Here is a 26,922-nt window from a genome sequence, read left to right as displayed (position 1 = left end):
GGGGACAGACTCGGGGACTTTATCTGCCTAGAACAGCTGGGTTTCCTCACCTATCTGTCAAAATTCCATCCAGGGCAATGGTCCAGCTCAGACGCCTCCCTGAATAAGAACAAATAGGGTTGCAATAGTTGGTGCTTATTATTTTTCACATGATGAAGTAGCCATTTGGTAATGGGTAAACCGATGGGGAGAAACTGGAGAAACCCTTGTGCCAAAAGAAACAGATAAGTGCAAAAATATGAACTAATTTACACACAAATTTTATCAGACCTTCACAGTCCAGGAACAAATTTCAGGAAGAAGGTGTACATGTTAGCTCTGTCTGTCTATAGTCATCCTAAAATAAGTAGCAAAAATAGGCCATTCCAATTATCCAGTACAATTGGGCATATTAGAATACGTCACACACCGATAATGAACCTTAATGAAGTCATATTACAGGGCAGTGTAATTATCCTGACACTGAAGGACTATAACTTAGGACGTAGGGGCTATTACCTAGACAAGTAACTTCTGAGAACTGCTAACCAGCTCTGCGCGTGTGTATATGAATGGACTGTACATAGTATAGTATAAGCTATACTAGACTGCAGTGAACCAGGGAAAGCTCACCCCTTCGCGCAGGCTTGTGTGAAGTCAGTACACTGCTAAGACTCACTTCAGTTCAGGAACTAAATGACACCTCAGTGTGCCGGAACCGAGCAGAGGTGTGAAAATCACAGTAATTACTATTAAGCACATGACACCTTTGACTACATCAAAAAGCGTTTAAAAACACGAGGTGCTTGAAAGACACAGCCTTTAATAGCTGTTCAGGCAAAATTAATGAAAAAGTTAATAGGATTTTCTTTTTTTTGGATATGTATTCTGATCCAAAAGCCACTAAAGTCAATGGGACTCTCTCAGCTTTTTTGGTAGAGTTTCTTTTTGCAGAAAATAAGGCACTTTTAGAGTCTTAACTGTGATAATAAGCAGGATGGATAAATAACAGAAAAATCTAGCCACCAGATATAATTAAGACCACTGTAGTGTCTGGGTACCAGCTGGCAGACAAGATTTTTCTGCTCTAATAGATCAGTGAATATCTCTGTTGGTTCTTCCTAAAGCAATCTGTACTGCGCAAACAAGATTCTCGCCTTTGCATTTACTTCTCTTTGCAGTGTACATCTACGTATTCCATACACCCTCAGTTCGGATTTATCGGATATGCTGTGCTGACACTGCGAGCATTCTAAAAACCCTGCTGATTTGGAAAGTTATGTATACAAGAAACTCTAGTTTAAATGATCCTAGGCATTTTGGCAACGAAAAATATTTACAGAAGCAGCCTCATTTGAATAACAAGCAATGTAAATGCGGCAAGTTGCCGTGTCTCATACCTACAAGTGCTGTAGAATAACCTCGCTGGCGCAGTATTCTGGCGAAAGTAGTTTCATTTGGTGGGAGCCCGCCAGAACACCCGTTCCAAAAGAGAACCTGCCGTTGAGTGCTTGATGCCATGCCTAGGGAGGAGTAACAGACTTTAAAAACTCAAAATCTGGCTTATTTTATTTTGTTCTCAGATTGCTCTTTCTAATGAATGGGACTCAGTTGCCTAAGCCTAGTGCCCTTTATAAGCCATTCAGTATGCCCTGGGATATTCTGACTGACCCCCAGAATGATGTCTCCTCCAAGTCCCATGTCATTATCTGCTAGTCCAATGCAGATGCCTCAGCTATTCTGGGGCGTCCACAAATGGCACTAAGATGCCTGTGTTCAGACATTAGGCAGCCTCTTACAACCAAAGTTCTATCAAAATATAATTAAAAAAAAAAAAAAAGAGAAAAAAAGTTTTATTTACAACAAAAGGCTTACAAAGTCAGGGGTACACACTTCTAAAATGTACAGCTCATGATCACATTTCTCCTTTAGCAAGTCAGAATCACATCAGAGGAGCTGCACTGATTACTACTGCTCTATGCAGTGGCTGAAGTTTTCTGTTGTGAATTTACATGGCTGAAGTTAAGTTGTTTCAAAACATAATTGTTGAGAACTTTCCACAGTCTGACATATTTCACTATGAAAAAGTTTGCCGAGGTATTCAAAATATTACACATTACTTAATATAACCTTAATACCACTGAACACAGAGTGTTTACAAAATTTTATCCTTCATGTTTCTACTTCTGGGTGCTTTGTGTTGTTTGGATTTTCACCCATTTCTGTGTTGTCATTTAGCCGCATTAACTGCACATTATGTGGGGATTTTTCCACAGAAATCAATCGCTACATCTAGTCATCTTCATTTTCACCCATCTCACTGAGATGCCAAATCCTTAGATTAACTAGTCTTTAAAATGGTTTATTTAAGGGGATTTTTAATGGCAGCAATGGCTAGACAAACTGCAGTGAACCATTAGAGAGAGGCCCAACCTGATCTGATGGGGTATCTGCCAGTCAGGAAAGCTGCTCTGCTCGGAGTACAGACAGCAGCTGCAGCAATGTGCTGAGTAAGTCTCACTCCTTCCTCTGCCAGGCCATCAATGTTAGGGGTCCTAAAGAGAAAAATCCCATCTCTGATAAAAAATGTATGACACAGAAGTTTGTGATATCTCTCTCCTCCTAGTTTTGTTGAGGATATCACCATCATATTTACAAAACTCTCTTTATCTACAACTCAACTAGGAAAGCTCTGTGTTATATATTTTTTGAGATACCTTGACTCCTTTGAAATTAATTTCCCATGGATAAATATGTTTTTATTAATAACTAAAAAGAAAAAAAAAATAGAAAAAAAAAAAGACATTTCGGGTTGCCTGCCCATATCAAAAGCTCATGAAGCATAGTGAAAAAGATTCCATTAATAGATACAGGACAACACAATTTCCAAGACTATAATGGGTTAGAGTAAACACAGGATATACATACAATCATTCTATCAATCAATCAATCTATATATAGACTGATAACTGCACTAGGGATAAATATATCACATAGACTGAGCTGTCATTTCATAACAAGCCTTCTAGAGTTGTTAGCTGATATTAAATTCTAATCTTAGCCCTTGATTTTTCAACCCTGGAGTTGTGGAAACTTGTAAATTATACACATGCCTGGCAGATACAGTGCACAGACACATTTGCAAAGTTCTGACTGTATATGCTGAAGATTAGAAGTCCAAGAAATTTGCTTCAGCATGCTTGTGTAATTATTAGTCCCGCAGGAACTACTGTAGATCATTTATTTTGTACATGGTTTGAAAAGAAGTGTATCTAGATAAATTAATCCATAATAATGAATACTAAGTGTCATTAGTGTTTTTTACCACTGAAACTCACCAGGAAGGGATCATTTATGTCATAGAATACGTTCTTACCTTATTGTATCATTGCCATAGCAACCCACATCTCCAATGCCAAGATCATCAGCCAGTATCAGTAAAAAATTGGGTTTTGAAGGATTTGATACACAGGTTCTTGGAAACAAGCATAATGTTAACCAAATGTTCAGGCAGCTCCTGAAATTAAAAGTAAAGAGGTAATATTACAAAAACATTTGTAAGCTTTACAATAGACTTCAAACTACTATTCTTAAAGTTTTAGAAGGACTCAGTATAAATGCAAACAGCTACCAAATGCTGCCAGCAGATGGAGCTCCTGAATATTTACAAAAGTTCCCGAGTTTTCTAAAACCAGAAATTTTTTTTTTTTTTTTTTTTTACTCGCACAGGAATCTTTTATATGCACTTCTTTATAGAGATTTGCACTGGTCTCAGCAGATGCTGCCAGAAGAATGAGTGCTTGGATGCTTGCAAGTCTCCTGAAGCACCCTTTGTACAGGGGTGTAGGACACTCCTGTCAAGGCTGGTGGAACGAGTGGGACAGGAGCATGGAGGTGGTTGGTGTGGGGCCACACTGGTTATAACGGCAATGCCTTGACTATTGCACCCACTGCAGCCAGTGCTACGCACAGCATTTGGAAAGTGCTCTTTCAGCCATGGGATCATCTGCAAAATCAAGGTTGCAGCAATAGTCTTAACCTCGGTTATCTTCCTACAAGACCCTAAGAATAACTCAGCATATTTTAGTGTTAGTTTGTAAGAGGCGGCTTACAGAGGTTCACCTGAAGTAAAATACATATGCTAGAAAATATCAGCTGGCTTCTAAGTTTATTAATAGTTAACACAATGTGACAAATGCATATTAAATGTACTGTAACATGTATTACATACGCTCCTAAATTTCCATGTCCTATAGAAGCAGGGTAAAAAGCCTTGAAAGAACAATAGTTCTAAATCTGTATTAACTGCTCTCAGATTCTCAATGAGTTTCTAAAAAAATAAAATAAATAAATCTGTTTAAATATTCTTAAGCAATTTTCTTAAGCACAGTATGTAAAAAACAGGAAGACCCTCAGTGTATGTCACCTCTTACCATTGCTTTCTCTGGTAAACTTCATGGCTTCCCCTTGTATGAAACAGGTACATAGTTGGTTACACAAATCCTGTTTGGGGGGGAAAAATAATAATAATTAAAAAAAATCAGAGCCCAGTAGCTCTGGTGATCTTGTCTGTGAGGTTAGTCATTAACTGCCCTGCATTACTGCAATCATATTGCCCACTGTCTGCAGCCAGCTACAGCAGAGGTGGACTGAACTCCTAGGGCTTGATTACGCAGGCCCTGCATTCCTGAGCGTGCGCTAGCAGAGCCCCAATGAACTGACACGGCAAGGCAGAAAGAGCACTTCTGAGGACCGGTAAGGTCAGAATAGATAGCACAGCACGCAGCTTTGCAAGATCTGGCCTCTTTTCAGCTGCCAGCAACTTCACAGGACTTGTGAGTGTTTGACATGAATGCTAAGTGCCCATCGCTTTGAACAAATGATAAAGGTGCCAATGACTCAATACACACACAGAACTGTTGGCGTTCACGGAAAAGAAGGTTTTCACCATTTTACAAACAGGAGGTAATGATAAATAAAACTAATATCTCATTTTAATTAACCTCAAATGATCTTTAAGGTTCAGGAAAATAATCTAATCCTTACTGTTAGTTTAGGAACTACAAAAAAATGCCTCCAAGAAAAGCCATCCTGGAAAGTAATATTTGGTGTGTAATTCTTAGGGAAGGAACTGTAACATTCTTAGGTTTGGATGCCATCTAGTACATTCAAGGAAGTGTTTCTATCTGAACGTTACTAAAAACTGTCCAGAAACATAAATAGCATTATGATTATTTCCTTAAAGGACTTCAAGGTTTAGTATCGTTTATAAATTTAACAAGACAATTCTTCTAGTTGGCAACTCTGTGAACTCAACCTGGACTTTAAAAACTTAGAAATAACCTTGCAGTTTCTAAATATTTGGTTTTATCTGGCAAAGCAAATTTTATGAGTGGAAGCAGTTTTCTATGCTTGCTGAAACAGAGAGCACAGCTAGTCACTTCAGACAAAGAACGGCTTGGGAAATGTCTTTTCCTTGTGGATAGTCACAGACTAAAGGATATGCAGAAAATATTGCGGTGGAATCATGCAAACAGTCATGCAGAAGTATATGATAAACCAGCTCTGGCATATGTTCATCTTCATGCTGTACACTGAAGTAAATTAGAGATGACATTAATTCCTTCACTGTGAAAAGAGATAAAAATCTGAAATATCCCATCCATGTGAAATCCCTACTTTTCCACACTTCTTTCCATTTCAAACCAGCACAAGAACAAAATGTTGTCAGCTCTATTAAGGAACAGAGTGAAGCTAATATGAAAATTTACTTTCTATAACAACTAAAAGCACGTTTGTAAACATAAAATCACTTCTACACAGAGAATTGAAAAGTTCCATCTTGACTAATGAAAGACTTGTGGGTTTTGGTGGGGTTTTCTTGTTTCCCTCCCCCTCCCGCCCCAAATCAGCATGTTATCCAGTGGGAAAAAAGAACATTTTCTAAGAGAACTTTTTTCTGTCTTTTTGGTTCATAGGAGTGCTACAGTTACCTTGAATATCTGAGGAATACTAAACTGGCCAGACCAGAGTATAATCCTGCCCTATGCATTTCAAAGAATGAGCCATAGGATCAAAAAATAGTAGATGCTGTTATTCTGACTAGGAAAATAGTATAAAGAGTCAGAACGTGGGGTCCATTGACAATTTTTCCCAAGTAACACCTGGATGCTTGTTTGGCTATGGCTGAGACAATATGGGAAATAAAAATAAAACAAGAATTTAGAAAAAAAAATCTCAATCTCTATTAGTTACAGAATTTTCCATAGGGTTGATGATGCTTCTCCTTCCTATTGGCAAGATCCTGAAAGACAGTACTGAGAGCTCATCCTCCCTGCCCACTCGGAATAATTAACGGGGATGCACCAAGATCTCTCTGACTCAAGGTATTGGCTGTTTGAAGCAAGACCTTGCTGTGAATGCAGATGCCAGAAGCCTAATATCATTCTTCGAAAAGCAGGCTATATTAATGTGAAACAAAGGATTCGCTACTAAGAGCTCAACTCTTTTATTTGTAGTGGTGTCTCAGAACCACAGCCTGGCTGCACTCCCCCCGAAGCCCCGAGGAACTATGGCCCCATAGGACAGTGCTGAGGTGACAATCAGGCAAGTGCATGAAGGCATTAACCTGCAAGAAGGAAGAACTAGCAACAGCTCTGGTCCATGTCTATAATGGAAACATCTTCACGGTGCTTTAACAATGGAGACAGAGCTCTACCTCTCCAGCAACTGGTAGGCAACGTTGCATTCAAAGGGTTCAGAGTACATCATTAAGCCAAAACTGTTTAAGTGAAAATGTTCTCAGCCTACGCCGAGTAGCTGAGGATCATCACAGCCCTTGTGAGCTGTAGTGGTGCAAAGGAACCAGATGGATCTGGACATCTAAGAAATCTCTTGATTTTCTATGGGCGTTGATAAGCTTTCTAAGCTGGTATAGCAGCCCCACTGCCTTCCACTTTCTCTGCACAGGTCCACGCAGCACAGCCAGCTGGTCACAGCAGGCATGTTGGTATTTAGACAGAGACTTTGCACAACCCCTCTCAGCCAAGCAGTGAATTTAAAACCAGGGAGGTGCAGTGGTGGTTTTAAACGATATTTGGGTCTTAATACCATTGTCTATGACAATTAAAATTAGCGCTTCCTGCTTTACTGCAAGCCATTTCAGGAGCACTATCTTTACTGAAGGACTAGAAGTACCAGGCTTGTTTAAAAAAAATAGCAATTTAAATATGCATATTCACATTTCTCTGTTAGGGACCAATTCCTTCTGAAAACAGAGCTCTCACTGACATCGCTAGAATGTGATAAACCTAACACTGGGCCCTAGGACTTGTCGAGTGTCCTTAGCTGTTAAATGAAACAAACAATTCATAAATCTAACATCAGCCTCTAGAAATCAGCAGAGCTACGTACAGAATTCCGAGAAAACAACAGATAGCAATTCCCTCTGTAAGCCAGTACGCCACAATAAATGATCATCAAGACTGATAAAAAAAAAAGGCTAACCCCTTTTAACAATGTGGAAAACAAACCCTTATCTCAATTATTCTTCTGGCTCTGAAATCCCTCTTGCTCCTTGGAGTGCTGAGGAGTCCTGATCCTCTAAGATGTGTGTGGGAGGAAACAGGCTGGGACTTGCTCCTTTTCCTCTTATTCTCCCTTCCCCCAGTCTCCAGCACAGAAACCGCCTGGGATCCCTGCCAGCAACAGCCAGCAAACTGGAACCGCCATGCAGTTTTTACATGAATTCCAGGCGGAGTACAAAGTCCTTATTCTTGAAATACTGGCACAACATGGCTACTGCCTTTACTAAACTCCCTATCCAGTTAATTCTCTGCAGATTTGTATAGAGCCTGTCACTGCTCTCTTTCAGTGCCTCAAAAGAGATGCTGTAAATAATAACACCACAGCACTCAGAGCCCCGGGATTCTGTTTCTCCCACCTTACTTTTCCAGCCTTCCAGGCAGGATAGGAGGACTAGCTTGTCCTCCCCCTTTTCGTCTGTCACGTTGTCTTTTCTTCTTCATTGCACTTTCAGGAAAGTTAGACCTACCTGTGCTGAAGATATTAATTGCACTTTCTTCCCCTCAAGAACCGAAAGTGTAGTATTCCCCCCCCCACCACTTCTTTCATAACTTAACTCTGTTATAATACACTTTACCCTTCAAAAGGCCTTAAGCAATTACTTAGACGAGCTCTCATCTATTCGTTTGTTGACATTTCAGTTCTCCGAGTTATGTGAATACAGCGAATGCTGAATTTAACACTCTGTCCTAGAGAAGTCAGTAGGAGTCAGTGAGGTGGAAACATGAAGCAGCTTAAACTGTCAGATTCATATAATACACAGGATGATCATGGTTGGAAGCAGTTTTTTATTTGTTGACTTCCTCGCACTTATGACTGTACTCAATTATTTTTATTAGTTTTCAAATTGGACTACTTTTACTCATACCTATTTGACTATACTGCTTATTTTGTATGATTACTTAACAGCTTGTGATGCTTCTGGTGCAAAGATTTTTCTTGAAAAAAAAATGTATTTCTCAAAAATTATGTCATGCTTTGGGAAAGATGGATCTTTAAAAGTTGCCAGTAACATAAGTATTAACTTCCATCTGTCTTTGGTCCAAACGATGACTAAACTTTTCTGTCAGCCTTTCTAGACTGTTTACATCTTTCTCACCATGTGATCACTACTGAAGATGTGCCCACGCTGCTGCTGGCACATCTTAAAAAACAACCTATCAAAAAAAACCCCAAAACCTGAATCAAAACCCAAAACAACCCCAAACCCCCACCTGGACGCAGAAGAGACATTCTGCTAGCACAGACCTTGCATCCTGTTCCTCACCACTACATTAGTCACCCAACACAGCTGTAAGATTACTTACTGTCTTCAACAGAACTAAGCTGTAAACCAAGACCTTACTGGTTTTTTATTTTTTTTTTTTTTTTTTTGAAAAAGAACTTTGTAACAATGAAGCAGAAAGGAGATGATTTTTATCTCTGCATTTTGAGCCCTGCAGTATTTCCTCCTCTTCAGCTAACTGGTTTTTCGCTGCACCTGAGCCCTGGAAGCCGCTGTATTCTCACTGCTGCAGACAGGCAACTTCTCTGCCAGCAAAAACTTAATTTTGGCGTCACTGTGTGCTTTATACCGCCGCTTTCTATCTGGCATTTTGCACATGTCTGAGTACTAAAAGCAAACACTGGTATTCATATAGTCTCAAGTACCTTTGACAAGTTTAGGAAACTTGTCAAAGTTTCCTGTAAGTGAACTTACAGTTTCACTGTAAGTGAACTTACAGTAGTGAAGAACATAAATATTGAAATCACACAAACAGAAATTTGTAAAATTGTTTCTATGTCACACTTAGGAAAAAACGCTAAGGGATAAGAAGAAAACTGTTAATCAGCTAAACTGGCTGAACAAGTAAAATGCTTGCAGAGGTATTCAAGGGGGCAAACAACAACAAAACAAAACCTAAAATAATCTTTTTCCATTTACTAAATTCAAACTCCAATTTTTCTGGAGTTCTAGCAGCATGCTTATAAGAAACTCTGACTTCATCTATTCCTGCACAAATAGCAAAAAGAATACAGTCCAAAGACCTAAAATTTCACTGCAAAATTCAATGCAAAGTCACATCTCCTTAGAAAGTCTGGCTAGGGTCACAACACCACAGGTTTTTTTGTTTCGATTGTTTGGTGTTGGTTTTTTTTTTTTAGGTTTTTAACTAGTATTGGCAAGATCCCTTTTTACAAGTTGTAGTTCGTAAACCTGTACATAGTGCTACCAAATATTTTTAAACATTAATTCCAATGTAACTCTCAAATGAACCTTATTTTTCTTGAATTGACATTGAAACAGTGCAAACTATTAATCCAAAACATTTCTCTTGGCATCTTATAGGCATTAAAATTGCCATTTGCCAAATAAGCATGCAGCAGGACCTTTTTCTGAAAAGCAAAATGCTTCTCTCTGTTTTGTAACTGCTGCAGAGGTGTACTGCACATCAACATTTTGCACTTCATACTGTCTGTCATATAGGCTATTGTTAGTCTGTTCAAAAAGCTATTTGCTATTTGAGGATGATCCCTCACTAAATCAGATTTGCTCGGTCTCAGGTATTGCTCAACTTCTCAACAATATTTCTGCAGAGATAACAGAGCAGTACAGGAAGCAATGATGACTCAAATTATTACGTTTGAATAGAGTACGACCATGATTTGTGGACTATAGATGTTTGCAGTTTGTCTCTAGAGTTCTGCGTAAGTCTGGTATTTCTTACCGCTGCCTGCTCAGCACCATACACTAGGCTCTCTGCAGAGTTCTCCAATTGTCTTCCTTCATCAGGTAGAAATTAGACAGAGATTAGGCATATAACTCTACAGTCATCTCTTACATACCAATCTGCAAAACTAGTCTCCATTCAAGCCCTTTACCACACCAGACAGGATTTCCTTAGAACTTTGGCTAGCGGTGAAGAAAGAAGGGGAAAATCTCTGATCAACATTCCTTTTCTTTATTTTCATCTGCTTCGCTTCTCAGATAGAGAAAGGACACAATTATTTTCAGCAGACTTTGTCAGCAGGAGACTCAGTGCCACAGGACATGTTAGCAGACATCCGTCTCACAAACTTTGTGTGCTGTCACTTTCCTTATCACACCAACAGAATGGGAAGGTCCCACAGCATGGCTGCAGCCACGGCTTCCACATGATGTTGTACAAGGAGAGCTGCTCTGGGACTGGAGTCAGTGTCCTGCGATGCTCTTCTATGGCTCTTCCAATCTTCCTTACTACAGTGTCAAAGAGGGGCTCGGTGTCAGCCGACAGAGGTTTGGCTTCAGAAGGGTCTCGTGAGAGATCAAACAGCAACGGAGGGTCATGATGGGTCACACCTTCCCCAAAACATGGGCAAAATCCTCCATCATAACAACCCCCAGCTCCGAGAGGACGGAAGATGGGGGTCACGTAATGAGCCTTCCAGATGGCTCCACCTGGCAGGAAAGAAATCTTATGGCACAACTACAAGACAATAGAGGAAAACAGAAAGTGCTTTCAAGCAACAGGAGTACATCTATTTACTAAGGAAACCTCTTCACACACACTCTGGCGACCCCATCACCACAAATCAGGTTCACTGTGTGGATTACTGACTTTGAAGGAAAACACTAGAAATATGAAGAAAACCAGATTAAATTTCCAGTGTAGTAGTAGACAGCCTATATTCCCACCCCACTTCCTATAGGGTTTGTGACTTAAGTATTTTTTTTCTTTAAGACACGTCCAGCTGGCCAGAGTCACTGGTATGTCAGGCACAACAATTTCATGCAATAAATTTGTCAGTTAGCAAGATCGTTATCAAAAGGAGAAAACTCATGTTTTGCGGTTACCACGGAAGAAACATTTATACTTACTGTCCTTTTGGTGCCACCGCACTGCATGCAAGTAGGACCCACAATAGTGAAACAGGAACTCGTGCTCTGACTTTTGAGCTCTTCCTTGTAGTAAAGGCATCAAATTTCGTCCATCAATCACCCTAATATAATGGGGAGAAGCGTATTCAGGCAGGGACAAACCTGACAGTGAACCGCGTACTTATCACCGCCTTTGTATTGTCTGCACCAGTGCTTGGAACAGCGTATAGCATAATTTGGTCACAGATTTAGAGCAGCCAGCAGACTACCAGGGCAATATTTAAATCCCTAGGTAATAATATTTTTATTTTTTTTAAATGGCTGGTTCAACTTTAGCAATCATTCATTTAGCAACGCATAAACAATATTTAGAGCTTGGTCTAGCAGAAAAAAGTAATTTTTTAGGGAAATCAATACCAAACTCATAATTGTTTACATGTAGCTATTTTCAAAGGAGCTTAAAGAAATACGTTGAGCAAGGTCAGGTTTAATGGCTTTAGGAGGTATTTGTAGGTGTCCATAATTCAAGTCAGTCAGTGCCAGAACAACCTCATCCACCAGTTCTTTCCTGAACTCGTTCAGGAACCTGTGTTTGAAACTAGCACCTGGTCTTTGGCAGGAACAGCACCTCTGGCCAGGAGCACACCTGTGGGCTTATCTGGGAGAGTTTGCTCACTAATTTAAAATCTCAGACCAGGCTTGAGGCTGAGCAGTATTTCCAGGATCTCCAAGGATGATACACAGCCAATTTTTAGCAGTTAGTTCACCTACCAGTTTCTCCTGTTGAAAACATCTCCGTACCTGTCCTGTGGCAATACTCCTCCAGCCAGATGAACAAGCGTGGGATAAATATCCATAAGACTCGTAGGTTCATCAATAACTGTGCCTGCAGGTAACACTCCTGGCCACCTAACTACTCCTGGCACACGGATCCCTCCTTCCCAGCCTCCCATGCCTTTTCCACCTGCAGTGAAATGAATCAACATATGGCAGTTCAGAGGCAAACACAAACTTCTTCATTGGCTTGTTGCACTTGAATGTACAGAAAAAGATGCACTAATACACTGCTTGTCCAACAGATTTGATTCTCAATCTGCATTGGACTTCACATACTTTAGAAGGCCTCAAAATGTGACATACAACTCATCCAAACCTAGAAAGACAGGGGGAAGCAATCTTTACTTTGAACACAGGTGAGGGTGGAAATAATAAAATCTACCTTTGAAAACCTATGCTCAGCAACAATAAAACAGCTTCAGTCTTCTGTTATCCTCCATTTCATGGGTTGCCTGCATTCACCTGTGTTATTGAAGAGCTTCCCAGTAAAAGAAAAGAGGGGGAACTGGATACCAGAAGAACTCACTAGACTTAAGAAATACTTGATATTCTCTTTAAACCTACACAAGACTTACTAATTAGTATCCTATTTTAATAAACAGCTAAAAAAAAAATATTTCTCTCTTTATACCCATGGATTCCCTTCCAATATGTGTCCTTAGCACTTACATTTCCATATGCCTTATGCATCTCCTCCTTTTTTGAAATTGAGTTTTGGACCTGGCTCTCCCAATGCTTAACACAACATCTCTTAACTCAGAAGCAAAAAAACCTCCAAACCTATGAAATGGTACTATATACGCTTTACTTCAAATGGCAGGAAAACATCTTTTTTCAACTTGCTACTAACAGAAACTAACCTAATGAAGCATCCTGATGCTGGCTGTATGAAGACAGTATTTACCTATTTAAGATGGAATAAACGTTGTTTTTGTTACATCCTATCAGGCTTATGAATCAGTCTTACCCACAAAGAGAAGCACTTTCTAAAGCAAAAGCACGAGTGAGATGGAGGATGGAACAGATTAATTGAAAGCCCTTCCCTTTCACAAGGGCCAGAGACCTCCATTGCTCAGCAGCAGAGCATCCACCTCATGGGGGACAAAATTCCATGTCTTTGACCTCTGCTGTGCCCTGTGGAGCAGCTCAAGAAGGTTTTAAAATGGAAGAAACCTGTTTTCAGAAAATAAAAACATCAAAAGTTTGGGCAAGAGGTGGATGGTTCACCAGTGATAACAGAGCCTAAGCCCTGGCACATATTGTCACATGTCCCTGAGAGGTCACAGGATGACACAGGGCTGTTGGGGCAGGTGGGGGAAAATGCAATGAATACCTATCCTTTGGCCTTCAAAAAAGCCACCGCACTGCTCAGCAGGTTGCAAAATGATTCACAGCAGAAAGGGATGAGCAGGAGATAGAGTGAGATCCTCTTAGGCCACTAAGGCAACTTGGATTTTATGCCAATCACTGATTTTGGTTGGAATATGAAAGCATACAGGGAATAAATTATTGTGGCAAGTCACGACACAATGTGCCCTTACTCTATTCTGTATTGATTACCTGGAGAGCAATGATCTCTGGAACATAATGAGAAAAATAAATGAGCAAATCAGGAAACAGTCCTATTGCGGAGAGAGGTAAAAATCCTCAGAGAGAAAGAATTCAACATACGGAACTATCACATTTTTTTCTAGTGCCTTTTACTTGAGAACAGATTTACAGGTATCATGCTGGACAATACCTTTTTCAAGAAGATGTGTAATAATGTTTGCACTTTACTGAAAGAAAAGGTGACTTTAATCTTGAAGCACCTCTGTACGTCACCTGTATTTCAAGGTAAAAATATAACTCATTCCAGCCTTGACAGCTTCAGCCAGGAAAATTCATTATGTTTCCGATTCTAACATTCATGTAAAGTCATAGTGTTTTTCCTACCTTTATAAATACCATTCCAGCCACCTAGCTGAGCAGATCCATCCTGACCCTCCAAGTGCCCTCCATGATCAGAAGCAAAATATGTGAATGTATGATTTTTCAAGCCTTCTTTGTCAAGTGAATCCAGAATTTTTCCTTAAATTTAAAAAGAGAGACAGCAAGGTTCGTATTAATCAGTTAGAGAGATCAAGCCCCATTTATAATGTTTCAATAATAATCTTTTGCAATGCCCTATAAGATGTTTTTAATAGGTTAGATCTCTGTAGGTATTTTGGCCTTATTAGTTTTTCTGCTTTAAAATACACAGGTATATATGACTGAAACAAATCCTTCGTGAAGAACACTTACCCACCATCCAGTCCATTTCTTCTACATTGTCTCCATATAAACCATGACGGCTCTTCCCAAGAAATTTTTTTGTGGTAAAGAGCGGGGTATGAACATGTAAAAAGGAAACAAAGAGGAGGAATGGTCCTTGCCTGTTTCTTAAAAACAAACCAAAAATAAAAATATTTTTATGTTGTGCATTTGGAATATTTTGAAAGGTTTCATATTCATCCAGGCGCAGACGCACACATTGGGTGGGGGCTGTACCCACATCTAGTGCATCCCCACTGATCACAGTTGCTAGTTTCCTTTTTGCACGAAAAAAGGGCAAGAAAGAACCTTTTCAGCCAGATTATTTTCAATTCCATGTGTAAACAGGCATAGCATTTAGTGCTTAAATGAATCTGATGCCTTTTAAATTAAATGCAACTGGATACAGTCTCACATTTACTTTGATATTCATGTGGCTTTTCTAAAATGGCCCCTTAAAATTTTCAATATATTTGTTTTCACAAACTTTGAGAAAAGAGTAGTTACTTCCCCTGTTTTACAGAAAGACACTTGATGCACAGAAATATTATAGAAGGCTGTGCAGACAGAACTTGAATCTAGAAAATGAATGATCTTACTTGGCTTCCTTCTCAATCCACAAAAATAGATTTAAAGTGTTTTTGAGATTTTCACATAAAATAATTTTGTGCATCATGCACATTTTATCTAGGTGTTTTGTAGGGTTTATGAAAAAGAGCACAAGTGAGGCTTGTAGAGTGAAGTGTAAAATTAGGTGGTTAATCTCGGAGCAATACAGTAATTACAGATTACAGGGCATAGTGAGATGGTCATGTATCATTTGCTTAAAGTCCATTTTAAAATCTCATTTACTGTAGCTTCCAACATGAGACAGTTGCAATTAGAATTTAAGTGCACTGGGTTTCTAAATAGAGAATTTGGATATGAGTTCCAAAGCAGTTATCATGATACAGCTATAGTTACTGGAGAAAAATACTCTATTCCAACTGCCCAGAACATCCTGTCCCCTTTAAAGGAAACTACAGACAATTGTTTACCTTTTGATAAATGACACTGCCTCCTTCAGCATGAGGGAAGCAGTCCTCTCTAATCTCATCGGTTGCTCAGTGATATCGTGGTTCCTCATCAGGATACAGTTCCAATACTGCACAAAACCGTAACTGGAGTACCAAGAAATGAAGAAAAGGCCGCCCGCCAAAGTAAACCAGGCAATTATCTTCCAGCGGACGGAAATCAAACCAGTCAGTTTCCCAACAGCGAGAGTGAGCACAGCAAGAGCAATTATCTGACTGTAAAGCCAAAGCTTAGCTTGAAGGGATACATCCATCTCGGGAGGTTTGTTTTCTTGACAGTTGTTTAGAAGCGTGAAAGGCATACCATAAAAGTAGTCAAACCCATGATTTAGAGGATGATGACAATGATCATTGAAGGATTCACAGTTTACACCTTGATGCCACTTTCCTGAAGGTTTTAAAGCATGAAAGAAATGAGAACATTAAGGTTGACAACTCAAAAGGAGCACAAGGTAGCACCATCAGCATCCGTTTGGCAATTAGGCAAGTCAGTCTTGTTTTTCAACAGGGTAACAACGCATTCGCCTTGTGCACAAGGATGCTGGGTGAAACTAGTGCCTGATCAGGTCAATGTCATACCGTAATGGGTCATTACCAAATGGACATGGGATAAACAGAGAAATTTGCAAGATGCTCAGCTACGGGTCCCAAGGATGGGATTTCATTACCTTTCAATGAGGATCAGAGAATTAAGGTACTCCTAACTCGCTGGCTGCTTTAATACATTTCCTTCCTGACTTTCAATTGCTTATTTACAACTTCATCTTAACATAATGTTACAAATTTACTGGAAGATCCAGTAAACTTTTGGACAATATTAGCAGGTATCTTGATCACCAGACTCAGGAAGATGATTTCCTCAGGCATGTCCCGAGTCCATATGAAAAGGAGAAAAGGCTGTAAACCAACCTTTCACTCTATCCCTGCCCAAAATAGAGCAGGTAGATCGAAGCCGTTGTCTGCTTAGAAAATGTGCTGTATCAAAGGACCCTGAAGTTTGCTGGGTTATGTGATTGCCAAGTAACTAGAGACTCAGCCAGGAAGACTACAGTTCATTAGCTTGTGATTCAATGCAGCCACATCTATTTCCAGCACTTGGAGATGACAATTAATTTGCCACAGCTGGCCCCAACGTCCCCGCCAGCTTTAAGGGACACACTGCTTACCCTACCACACATTTATGTGAAGGAATCCATTGCAGGAGTGTCTGTCACTTGACAGTAATAAAAGCAAATGGAAGGGGGGAAAAAAAAGAGACTTTGCCAGTTGATTTTTAGAGATATTTGGCAAAAGAAAAATGAATCTTGAAACTGTTGATGTCTGAACAAAGTCACAGACAGAAAGGTGCTCTGGGGCAGTGTTTCTCTGACACCTTTGCATTTTGGCTTCATCTGAGAAAACAGCCACTGTATCATGCCTCTTTGGGACCTCACAACCTCATCTGAGAGAAGCTTTTGCTTCTTCTCCTCCTCTGTGGGTACAAACTTTGTTCCTTTCTTTCTCTGTCCTCTTTTGTTTCTCTGCCTCCTAAAGGCAGATGAAATACTTAGAAAGGGTTTTGTTTGGAACAATTTTTACATTAACAAAACTCTCACAGTGGATCAGCCTTTGAAAAAACCTTAGGCCAAGTAAAATAAATGCTCACCCATTCTAATAATGAGACAGTTTTTAATTCTTCCTGTTTTGGGTGCCCTGTACAGGCATTAGCATAATCTTAAAACTCTTTAGACTGCAGTATCTTTAGTCTTCTTGCAAATAAGAGTTTTTCCCCCTCAGCCATTTGGAGAGGATTCGTATCTGATTAACTGACCATTTTTGGCAAGCACCATCCCTAAATTCCCTTCATATAACTAGTTCATTCTTCAAGGTCACAGTAAAACATTTCCCCTTACCTATCAGTCCAGTGGTATAGCCTTGTTGCTGTAGCAGCTTGGCAAAAGTAGTTTCATTAGGTGGGAGTCCTCCTGACCCGGCATTCCAGTGCAGTGCGCGGTACCCGTTGCTGGATGCCATCCCTGATAGAAACAGCTCCCGTCATTCCTGCCAGCCTTTTGCACTCTGCCAGTGGAGGCTGGGCTGCTCCTGCCAACCTCCGTGTCATGACCTCAACCCAAAGGCAGCAGAGTTCCTCACAAAACATAATAACAAGCTTATCTTGTAGACAGTCACATCAGTGTGTCTAAGTAGTTCAGGTAGTCAAGAATTATATTTCAAACCAAATACTGCTTGGCGCCAGATTTACCATCAAACTGAAATAAATCACTGGTGACAGTATAGAGCAGGCTTTATTTTCTGCCTTTCTGAGTAACTAAGATAATTTAGTTTCTCTGCTCTTCATCTAAGATGAGAGATAACAGTTGCATTCCCCTACCTCAGAGGGGTGTTGTATCATGTTAGGTGAGACACAGTTCACCCAACACACACCGATTTTGCACTTAGCTCCGAAAGTGGGCATCTATTTTCCTATATAACACCTAGTGAGAACTGGTTATCTATGAAGTTCTCCGTAAGGCACGTTAGGTAGGTAGAGAATGGATACAACACTCCATTTTTCACTGGGATTTTGTGACTTTCTGCACTTTGTCGGCAATGAACTCACCCATTTCTCTTGGGAGCTCTGTTTCAAGCCCTTACCTCTAACCATCACCACCAAGAGGAATTCCATCAGCTTGCCCTAGGCTGTGTTGCAGTAAGGAAGTGACAGATATTACTGCTGTTGCCATTTCTCCATACCTGTCTAATTTCATCATAGAGAGCTCCCCCATCCTATAAAGTCAGGCTAAAGATCTGTCAGCTGGTGAGGCAGTGGTTCCCATTCAGAAGTTGCTTATAGAAGGTTTGAGCCTCTAGCAGTGTATCTTCTATCTCAGCTTGAGGAAATCGCTGAATTGGCTACTGTAGCACCTCAGCACCGTACACAGAAATTTGTAATTCAAAACGGGCCCAACCTGATCTAACGGGGTATCTGCCAGTGAGAAAAGCTGCCCTGCTCGGAGTGCAAAGTGGAGCTGCGGCAATGTGCTGAGTAAGTTTCACTCCTTCTCTTGCCAGGCGGTCAATGTTGGGGGTCCTAAAAAACAGTTTCAAGTTTAACAGAAGCAAGGTAATCTGAAATTATTTTAATAAAATGCCAAGAAGAACTAGAGCTTTTGAATAGTTCCTTAAAAAACAAAACAAAAAAAACACCTCATCTTTACATACTCCAGGACTGACATAGTAATAACTTTCATATAGCGGGTGAAGTGGGTTGTAGCCACTGGAAAAATCCATCCTTGGGACACAGCCATAGAGTGCATTTGGCAATACTGAAAAGAAACCTAGGCATTGTTGGTACTGTTTAGTTTGAAAATAAAACTAAGGCAGGCTGATATTTTTCTACTCCAATACTTCCAACAGATCACTTTCGCCAGTACATTTAGACCCTAAATTTCAGAGTTCATTGAACCAGAGAATCTCCCAGGGTGTCTGGAGCTCTTGTTTCTGTTCCATGTTTTTAACATGTGCTATTTATTTCATAATAAGGTGATATCTTTACACAGTTACAGTTGTATGGAAGCCTAACTCTCCCAGAAGAATGGACTTCAACACCACAAAGAGTGAAAGAGACCTCCCCCCCCCCCCGTCTTCACCACCAGCAGAGGAGAACAATGGAGCTCCACGAGCACATTCCCATTTCTCTGTACAACCCCACTGACACCATGTGAGGGAGATGCACCCAGAGCATGCCAACAAAACGTCTGTGCTCTGCTTGGAAGACATGAGTCGAGGCTTGTAAGATGTGCTCCCAATGCCCAGTCGTTTCTGATTTTCCTTTTTAGGTTTGAAGGAATTTAATCACTAATTTTGAAGGCACATAATCATGTAATAAACTATGTGAGTAAGTCCACATGAACTGGAGTATTTTGGAGGAGAGAGCAAGCAAGTGGATGAGGTATTCTGGAAAAGATCTGGGTGGACAGAGTAACTACACATGAAAAGGAATGAAGAAATTCATGCATGAGGAGAGAAGACAGTAACTGTAACACTAAAACAAGTGGCTGGAGAGTTAGCACATGGAGGAAGGGATGGGAGGAATTCCCAGAAAGAACTTCAAAATGAAATAAAAATATAGTATTTTTTTTTTTTCACTGCACACTGTTTACTTAGGCCGCAATCCTATGTGCGTATATATAAAAGTACTTCAATACAGAATTACTAGAGCCTTGGGTTAAGAGGTTAAGAACATTTCTCTTATAATTAGGCTTAAATTCACAGGATAGGTGTTCTACAGTGTTAAATATATTGTACTGAGAGATCTTTTACCTTATGGTATTGTTCCCATAACAACCTATATCTCCGATGCCAAGATCATCAGCCAGAAACAGAAGTATATTGGGTTTAGAGTCCATAGCTGCACCCAAGCCAAATGTGTTCCAGAACAAACATGAAGTCAGAGCCGTTAGGAGGTACCTCCTGAAACACAACAAAATAACTTTTTACACAGGTGACTTGTACAGGTTGGAGAGTGATGGGAGCTGTGTGGCAGCAGATCTGAAGCCGTAAGCACAAAACAATGGAAACTTCATTTCCCAGCCCCACTTTCAGTCAGGAGGAGGAGGACAGAATGAACTCGTTCCATTTCTTCCATCTCTACCACCCAGATCACTCCAGTCAGAGGGGCTGCAGTAGCCTTTCTACAGCCCAAGAAGCAGGGACATCAGTGAAGGCTGTCATTTTTGGTCCACGAACTTCCATCTCAAATCAGCTGCATAGATTTCAAAATGTATCTAAAACTTCAAAGGGCTGAGAAAAATTAGTGTTTCTAAGTTTCATAAATTGTATGAAAATTCAGTTTATGTTCCAAAGTCACTCTGGCATTTTTTTTTAATATCTTGTCTCCAGTGACTAAAGCAGTTTTAATTATATTTGGAAGAAAAGTGGAAAAGCCTAAACAAACTCTCCTTTCCAACTCAAGAACACTTGAACTTGAAGCCATCTCCTCTGCCACCATTCTACGATGCCAACCAGGGCCCATACCAGCGTCAACTATGTTTACTATCTGCAGAAACCAGAATTTAACCTTTTACACATACATACCATACTTTTTATATAAATATGCCCAGAACTTTTGAAGCTACGTGTTCCCCCAAGTAAGTACTGCTCATTGATAGTCTTAAGACATAATCCTGGAATGGTTTTTCACTTGGGCAGAGTTATCAGTGCAATATGTACTAATTTTGCAGGACATGGTGCAGCAGCAACCCTCTAGCGCAGGCTGAGGCAGCTCCTGCAACTCATTCCAGGATTTGCAGTTTTGGTATGAAGATCTTGTGTACAAAACCATGTTTTTGAATGAATAAGTAACCATGACCTCTAACTGGCAAACACGACATGCAGCACCTTCTTTAAAAATGACTGTGAACTCCCAGGGGTAAATAAGTAACCAGTGGCTACAGTGATTTGATCACCCAAGACCAAAGTTCCAGCTGCGTATTTTTTGGCACATTCTACTACTAAGTTACAACAGCGATTTACAGAGATGTGGAGAAACCTTACTTTAGAAGGGCAGCGTGGGCAACTCCCATCGCCATACTTGTATTACTCATTTTAAGGAAAGGAGAATTTTCAATTTGCCAATGTTGTATCTCCTAAGAGTTACAGGGCATTATACTGGTATAATGAGTCCTTTCAAACCACTAATACACTGTTAGAGCTGCAGGGGGAAAGTCTCTAAAGGACCCTGGTAACTAGCAGCCCGCAACAGCACATTTCAGTCACTTAGGCATTCTTCTTTCCAAGCTGGGGACAAAAGTACTGCTCCCCAGCTCTCTCTGTTACATTAAAAAAAGGGAAAGGAATAAAATATAACACCAGCAAATGATGAAATCTGCTTCTACTGATGTCTGCAGCCCCATCCTAGCGCTTTGTTTTCTCATGGTGTTAAATGCTGGATATTTGCTGATCCCTGTGATAATCCCGCTTGTGGATTAAGATAGGGTCAAGGGCAAATTCCATCTCAGGTAACCTACTGCTTATAGTTCCAAGTCTGTACACTAAACTGTTATGTAGCATTACTGTACATATAAAATAACCATGCTTAGAGCTCAAAGTGATCATCTTTCAGCAATATATGGAGGAAAAATGCAAGAATGTTTAGTTACTAAACACCAATAAATCCTGAAAGCAACAAGGTTGAAAGTCGAACACAAAACATGCATATAGATACATATGTGTGTGTGCATATATAAAAACCTTTTCAGAATTACCTAGAAAGCTATTTCTGGAAATAATAACATAAAAGGCATAGCCAGAGACTTCCACTCAGGAGACAGATCTCATTGTTTAAAAACATGAAGACACTAAGTAAGCATGTAGTTAAGATGGTCCTAAAAATCATTTGGAAGCTAACATTACTAAATGATTTCACAACATCTGCTTAACGAATCAGGTAAGTGCAAAACATTAGGAAAATACAGGCCACCATTTATGCAGCTTTTATTTACAAGACGCAATATGGATTTACACCATAGTCGAGCTCCCACTGCTTTACTGACAATGATCTTCTGAGAACAGGTTAGAAACCATTGGTACAGGCAATCAGATAGTGAAAAAACCCCTACTAAACTATACAATTTGGTGCCTGTACTTGCCTTAGAATTATTTTCTAAGGTGATGCTGCTGTGCTAAGTGCATACCTAGAGAATTACAGCATTATGCGATTATAGCATCCTTCTGTTCAAGAAATCTGCCCCTCCTACAAGATTTCGCAGGGAAGTTATATCCGTGTAAGAGCCTGGCACCTTAGACTGCTTCTCTAAGGGCTTCTGCAAAGGGAGAGACAACTTTAGAACAGAGTGGGGGTCACAGTCAGGGAGGAATTAAAAAAAAAAAAAAAGCGTGGGGGAGAGAACAACGATGACATGATTCTTAATGGAGCTGAATTTCTTACGTGGGGGTAAGGAAGGGAACAACCAAGACTTAAAGCAAACGAAGCATCAGGAAGAGCGATTCATTTGAGCCCAGGGTTGCTTGGGGGAAAAAACAGGTGGGTCAATTCAAACAATGCAATTTTAATTCTGCAAAGCAGCAAAAACTACATGCAGGGAGAAGCCAGAAATCTGTTCACCTGAACAGAATGGCAGCAACGGCTGTGCAAGGTAGGGGTGCAATCATCTCCTGGCAGGCAGCGATCCTGAAAATAAGTTAAGCTTGTAGTGAGCAACAAATTGAGCACAGTTGCCAGTGTGATGTTGGAGGGAAAAAACCTCAAGCAATCCTTATATCTCTTTAGAAAAGAGGGACTAGTGAGATTATTCTACCTCAAAGACAAGAGCACTGATAGGATCAAACCGCGTACTGAAAATAGTCCTGTTTTGGTCAAAGTGAAGTTTGAGAACTGGAGGAGGGGCAGAAAACCACATATAAACGATTCAAGAGTGGGAAAAGATGTTCTATTTTGAGAGAGCAAGACAGTAAAAGATTAATTAGTACATAAATTCATGGGGCGAAAACACAGGTCTTGGAAAGCTCATCAATTTGGCTGAGCCAGAGACAGTATTTGAAAGGTGAAGTCAGACAAATAAAGCATGCATTTTCTGCAAGCAAGGTGATTTATTATTCAATCACGCTTCCAAGAAGAGTACAATATAATCATGATTGCATACCTTAAGTGGAAGAAAGAAAAGTATTATAAAGAAATGCAAGTTATGGGACACCCCATAATGGGCAGTCAGCTAAAATTTAACAGTTCACAGTAAATACGATCAGAGCAACAATCTGATATGAACTCCAGAGTATCTTCCACAGCAGCCCCTTCATGAGACATCTTTTTCTAAGCTACCTAAAGCAGCTCAATTAAAACTAATTTTCAGACTCTTACCTAAAGAGTTCAAATAACCTGAATAAAATGGCCCCTGACTTGAAGCAGCTGCTTCTCATCAAACCATTCCTTTTTTATTTCAAGACTGCTTTTAGTTCTCACACTAATAAGCCTCCCCGCTACAGAAATTCTGGTTCATATAATCCCAAAGTAGCCTTAAAATACTAATTCTATAGATTAGTCTTTACATAGACAAAGGGGACTGTGAGTATATGCGATGATACTAAGTTATTCTCAACAGAAGACTCCCCAGACAAAGAATCGCTGGAGGCAACCACGGATTTCCCAAAGTCTAATAGAGCTGGTTATTTTCAAGCCGATAGCAAGTACAGTCTTGGAATTTATCACTGCTCTTACCTCTTAATTTCAACTGAAGCGTTCTCAAACGTCATTATTAACTAAAAACATTATTACTTCATTTACAGCCAGAAGTACAGTTATTCAGCCTGGTACCTCCACATATAAAGTCACAGGACTCTATAATCATTCAGCCTCAACGTTTCTGCCAAACGAAGCCAAATCCTGCAGAGCTGTGAACAGCAGGAAATGGCCAGCACAACTTTGTGTGGGCACATGCCCCTTGGTTAAACAATTCTGATTGTAAACCCGCTCCAAAACTTACTCTCTTCTGCGGCTGATACAACACGTGCCTGCCCTACCACTTCTTTCTCCAAATTTATCAGCCATTAAGGAAGGCTTAATCAACTTACAATACAATTCATTCAACCTGCCAGGAATGCCACAAAGCCTGCCGCTGCCTCAACAGCCACTTGATGAGATTTAGCAAAAGAAGCTTTTGCTTGGTTTAAGTGGCTGAATTAGGTGGACCTAACTCCAAAGGATTTGTAACAACTCCAAGTAGTGTTACATAGCCCTTTTTAACCAGCTGCCTTATACAGACACCCCCTCCCTTTTTTTTTTTTTTTTCCCCCAGCTTTGCTTTACAGAGAGCAAACTGCAAACCTGAAACTGCTAAAAATTTAGCCTCTGCTTCCCCCACGGCAGCTTGGCTCCAGGCAGTTCTCCCATCCTCCGAATTTCACACACTGGATATTTTCCCAGATTAGAGTCTATCCTTCTTGATGTATTACAGAGAATAAAAAAAGACAAACCTCCACTTCAAAAAGATCCAGCCATGGCCAAAATATTTGTTGAAGCCAGGCATGTCTCATGTTTCACCCTCATCCCCAGAAGACTGGCAATACCACCACTCACTCTGGGAATCCAGCAGAATTGAAAGGAACTTCTCATTCTTAAAAATGTCGAGAGATACAGCTCTAACAGAAAAATCTGGAATAAGCTCTTGTCAGTTAAAGTCAGTAATCAGACACAGCAGAAGAATTTGCTTTCTTGTTTTTTTTATTTTTCTAACTTCAGATACTGAAAAAAAATTAATATTTGCACACTGATGCAAAAGCAGAACAAAAACCTAAATACCACTCATTTAAATATAAAAAAAATGAATTATAAGTATTAGGACAAACATTTTCGAGTGATGTATGGAGGGATGTCGCTGCTTAGCTGTTAGCCAAAAATAAACACTCACTTTCCACCTTCTATAAAAATATATCACACATTCAACACTATATTACAATGTAATTAAAAATGCTAACTTCATCTTGTATCGTGCCTCTGGAAGAGACACATGCAACATACCATATGCAATGTGCTGTTCCACCTTGTTGTCCCTGTCCTCCCTCCCTCCATAGCTTCTAGGCATCCAGATGTTCAGGGAAGGAGAGGCAACAAGTGAGGAAATGAGTGAAACAAGGAAGAAAAAGCTCACAGCTGGTGTGAGCACAGTTGCTTGCTCAGGGCTTGCAGCTGGTGAGCCAGAAACAAGTGCCATTCATCAGCCATAAAACAAGGGATATCCTTGCAAGAAAGGCAGAAACCAAAAATCAGGAGATGCTCAGTGGCCTGGTTTTTTTCCTGTCCATTCTACACTCTCAAGGGATCAACTGCAACAGCGCTCGCTGCGGGGACGTAGTTCTTACTAACCCAGATAATATCAATAGTTGTTATCTGTTACCGTGATTACAGCATTGTATTACCACTTAGCGTTGTGCGTCGTCAGTAATCAAAACTCCCGTGGCAAACAACCCTAATTTTTTTAGTTTATTAAGGCTACCCTGCGCTGGCCTTGCTGCTGCACAGCAGCACCCTGCCTTCAGAGCAACAGCAGAAAGGGATGGGCTGGTCCTGGGCTTTAAATTAGCTCGTGCATTTTCACACCACGATGGGCACTCCCCGCTCTAAATGATCTAATTGTGCCTGAGGGCTTCGAGCTGCTCAGCTAGGAACGCGCAGCCTTCCTTACCGCCGGGACGAGAGCAACGCGCAAGGGTGGAAAACTGGAGACAGAAACGGGGCAGATACAGGAGATGAAAAAAGCGGCAACTGGGAGCGTGGCTGCTTCGGGAAACGGCGAAGATCACACAGAGGCAATCTGGAGGCAAACTATGCTTTGTGCGTGCCACTGTAAAGCCAAACTAGCAATAATAAATAATGATAAAAGTAGAACACCTGCCATTCACCACCTAACCCTCCAAAAACCGGTGTTTGGTTTGAAACGCTAAAGAGGGAAGTAAAACAGAGACTGTTAATTAGTGCAGCCCCCGCCGTACGCGCCCGCGAACCCCGCTCCCGCCTTGGGCGTCCCGTTTGCGATGGGCTGGAAGGCAGGGGCCGGGCTGCCCCCGCAGCCGCGGGTTGGCGGGGCAAGAGCAGAGGCAGGACGTCGTCCAAGGAAAGCAGAGCTCTGCGGGACAGAGTTCACGGTTTGAGTCCGGCTTCCTAAGAAACGCCTGGCGGGAAACGGGCTGGATTCCGCCCGGGAAAGCGCCGGCGTCCCCCCGCCCCGCGCCGCCGGGTAGCGGGGCTCCGCGGGAGCCAAGGCAGGCTCACCCCGCGCTTGAAAGAAGCGTCAGCTTTGTGTAAGGGAGGCGGGAAAAAGTCCTTCCCGAGATTAAAACGGAAGCGACTTCTTTTAAAGTTATTAATTTATTTTAAAAAAAAAAAAGTAACAAAGCTGATCGTTTACTTACTCCATACTCGCTCGCTCAGTGGAGGAGCGCCGCCCCCGCTTTCCTCTTGCTCCCAGGCCGCCTGATCTTTGCTCCTGACGAGGGGTTTTCGAAAGCACGGCTTGTCTGTTCCTACCGGAGCAATTGGTGGGTGTCGGTCTCCTTCAAAAAAATGCGGTCAAAGGCGTTTCACCCCGCCTGCCGCAAGGGAGAGCTGCCCTGCCTGCCGCTGGCAAGCACCGAGCGAGGAACGGCTGCTTTGAAGCGGGAGCCAGAGCTACGGCTCCTGTCACAGCCGGGGCTAACAGAAAGAACTTCAGCAGTAGCTGCGTGAAGGATCATAAATCACGGGCAGGGAGACCGCAGGCTGCATCGCGCTGTGGGGAGAACCACCCCACGGATGGAAGCAGAATAGCCGTGGCTAACGCAGAGGGT

The 26,922-nt window shown here is 41.0% G+C and overlaps 2 protein-coding genes across 7 annotated transcripts in view; both read right to left on the bottom strand.

The window, feature by feature from the left end:
- The window catches only part of LOC141750988 (arylsulfatase D-like), a 27,279-nt gene extending 16,754 nt beyond the window's left edge, over window positions 1-10,525 (bottom strand). Inside the window, exons 1-5 of one of the 5 annotated variants that reach the window (XM_074607124.1) lie at window positions 10,390-10,525; window positions 4,413-4,482; window positions 3,356-3,496; window positions 2,413-2,534; window positions 1,380-1,502 (exon numbers count right to left, since the gene is read on the bottom strand). In XM_074607124.1, coding sequence (XP_074463225.1) covers window positions 1,380-1,502; window positions 2,413-2,534; window positions 3,356-3,496; window positions 4,413-4,465 — 439 coding nt within the window. In that variant the 5' untranslated portion in view covers window positions 4,466-4,482; window positions 10,390-10,525. Of the gene's footprint in view, window positions 1-1,379; window positions 1,503-2,412; window positions 2,535-3,355; window positions 3,497-3,791; window positions 4,061-4,412; window positions 4,483-7,485; window positions 7,605-10,389 lie in introns of those variants that run through there. The other 4 variants (XM_074607117.1, XM_074607127.1, XM_074607135.1 and 1 more) reach the window with 4 other exon arrangements.
- Window positions 10,485-26,922, bottom strand: LOC141751017 (arylsulfatase D-like). Of its 2 annotated transcripts, none has more exons than XM_074607156.1 (10): window positions 26,509-26,922; window positions 19,906-20,055; window positions 18,552-18,673; window positions 17,496-17,618; window positions 15,568-15,991; window positions 14,522-14,658; window positions 14,174-14,308; window positions 12,203-12,365; window positions 11,402-11,523; window positions 10,485-10,981 (listed from the first exon to the last, which is right to left on the bottom strand). In XM_074607156.1, the coding sequence occupies exons 1-10, from the start codon at window positions 26,511-26,513 to the stop codon at window positions 10,614-10,616; spliced, it is 1,749 nt and encodes a 582-aa protein (XP_074463257.1). In that variant the 5' UTR covers window positions 26,514-26,922; the 3' UTR covers window positions 10,485-10,613. The 2 variants fall into 2 exon arrangements, with proteins under 2 accessions (XP_074463257.1, XP_074463263.1); XM_074607162.1 differs by lacking the exon at window positions 26,509-26,922 and adding an exon at window positions 25,118-25,179.

The sequence above is a fragment of the Larus michahellis genome, chromosome 1 (assembly GCF_964199755.1).
Source record: "Larus michahellis chromosome 1, bLarMic1.1, whole genome shotgun sequence".
Taxonomy (NCBI): domain Eukaryota; kingdom Metazoa; phylum Chordata; class Aves; order Charadriiformes; family Laridae; genus Larus; species Larus michahellis.
Note: the sequence above shows the minus strand (reverse complement) of the source record. Positions and strands in the feature narration are given on the sequence as shown.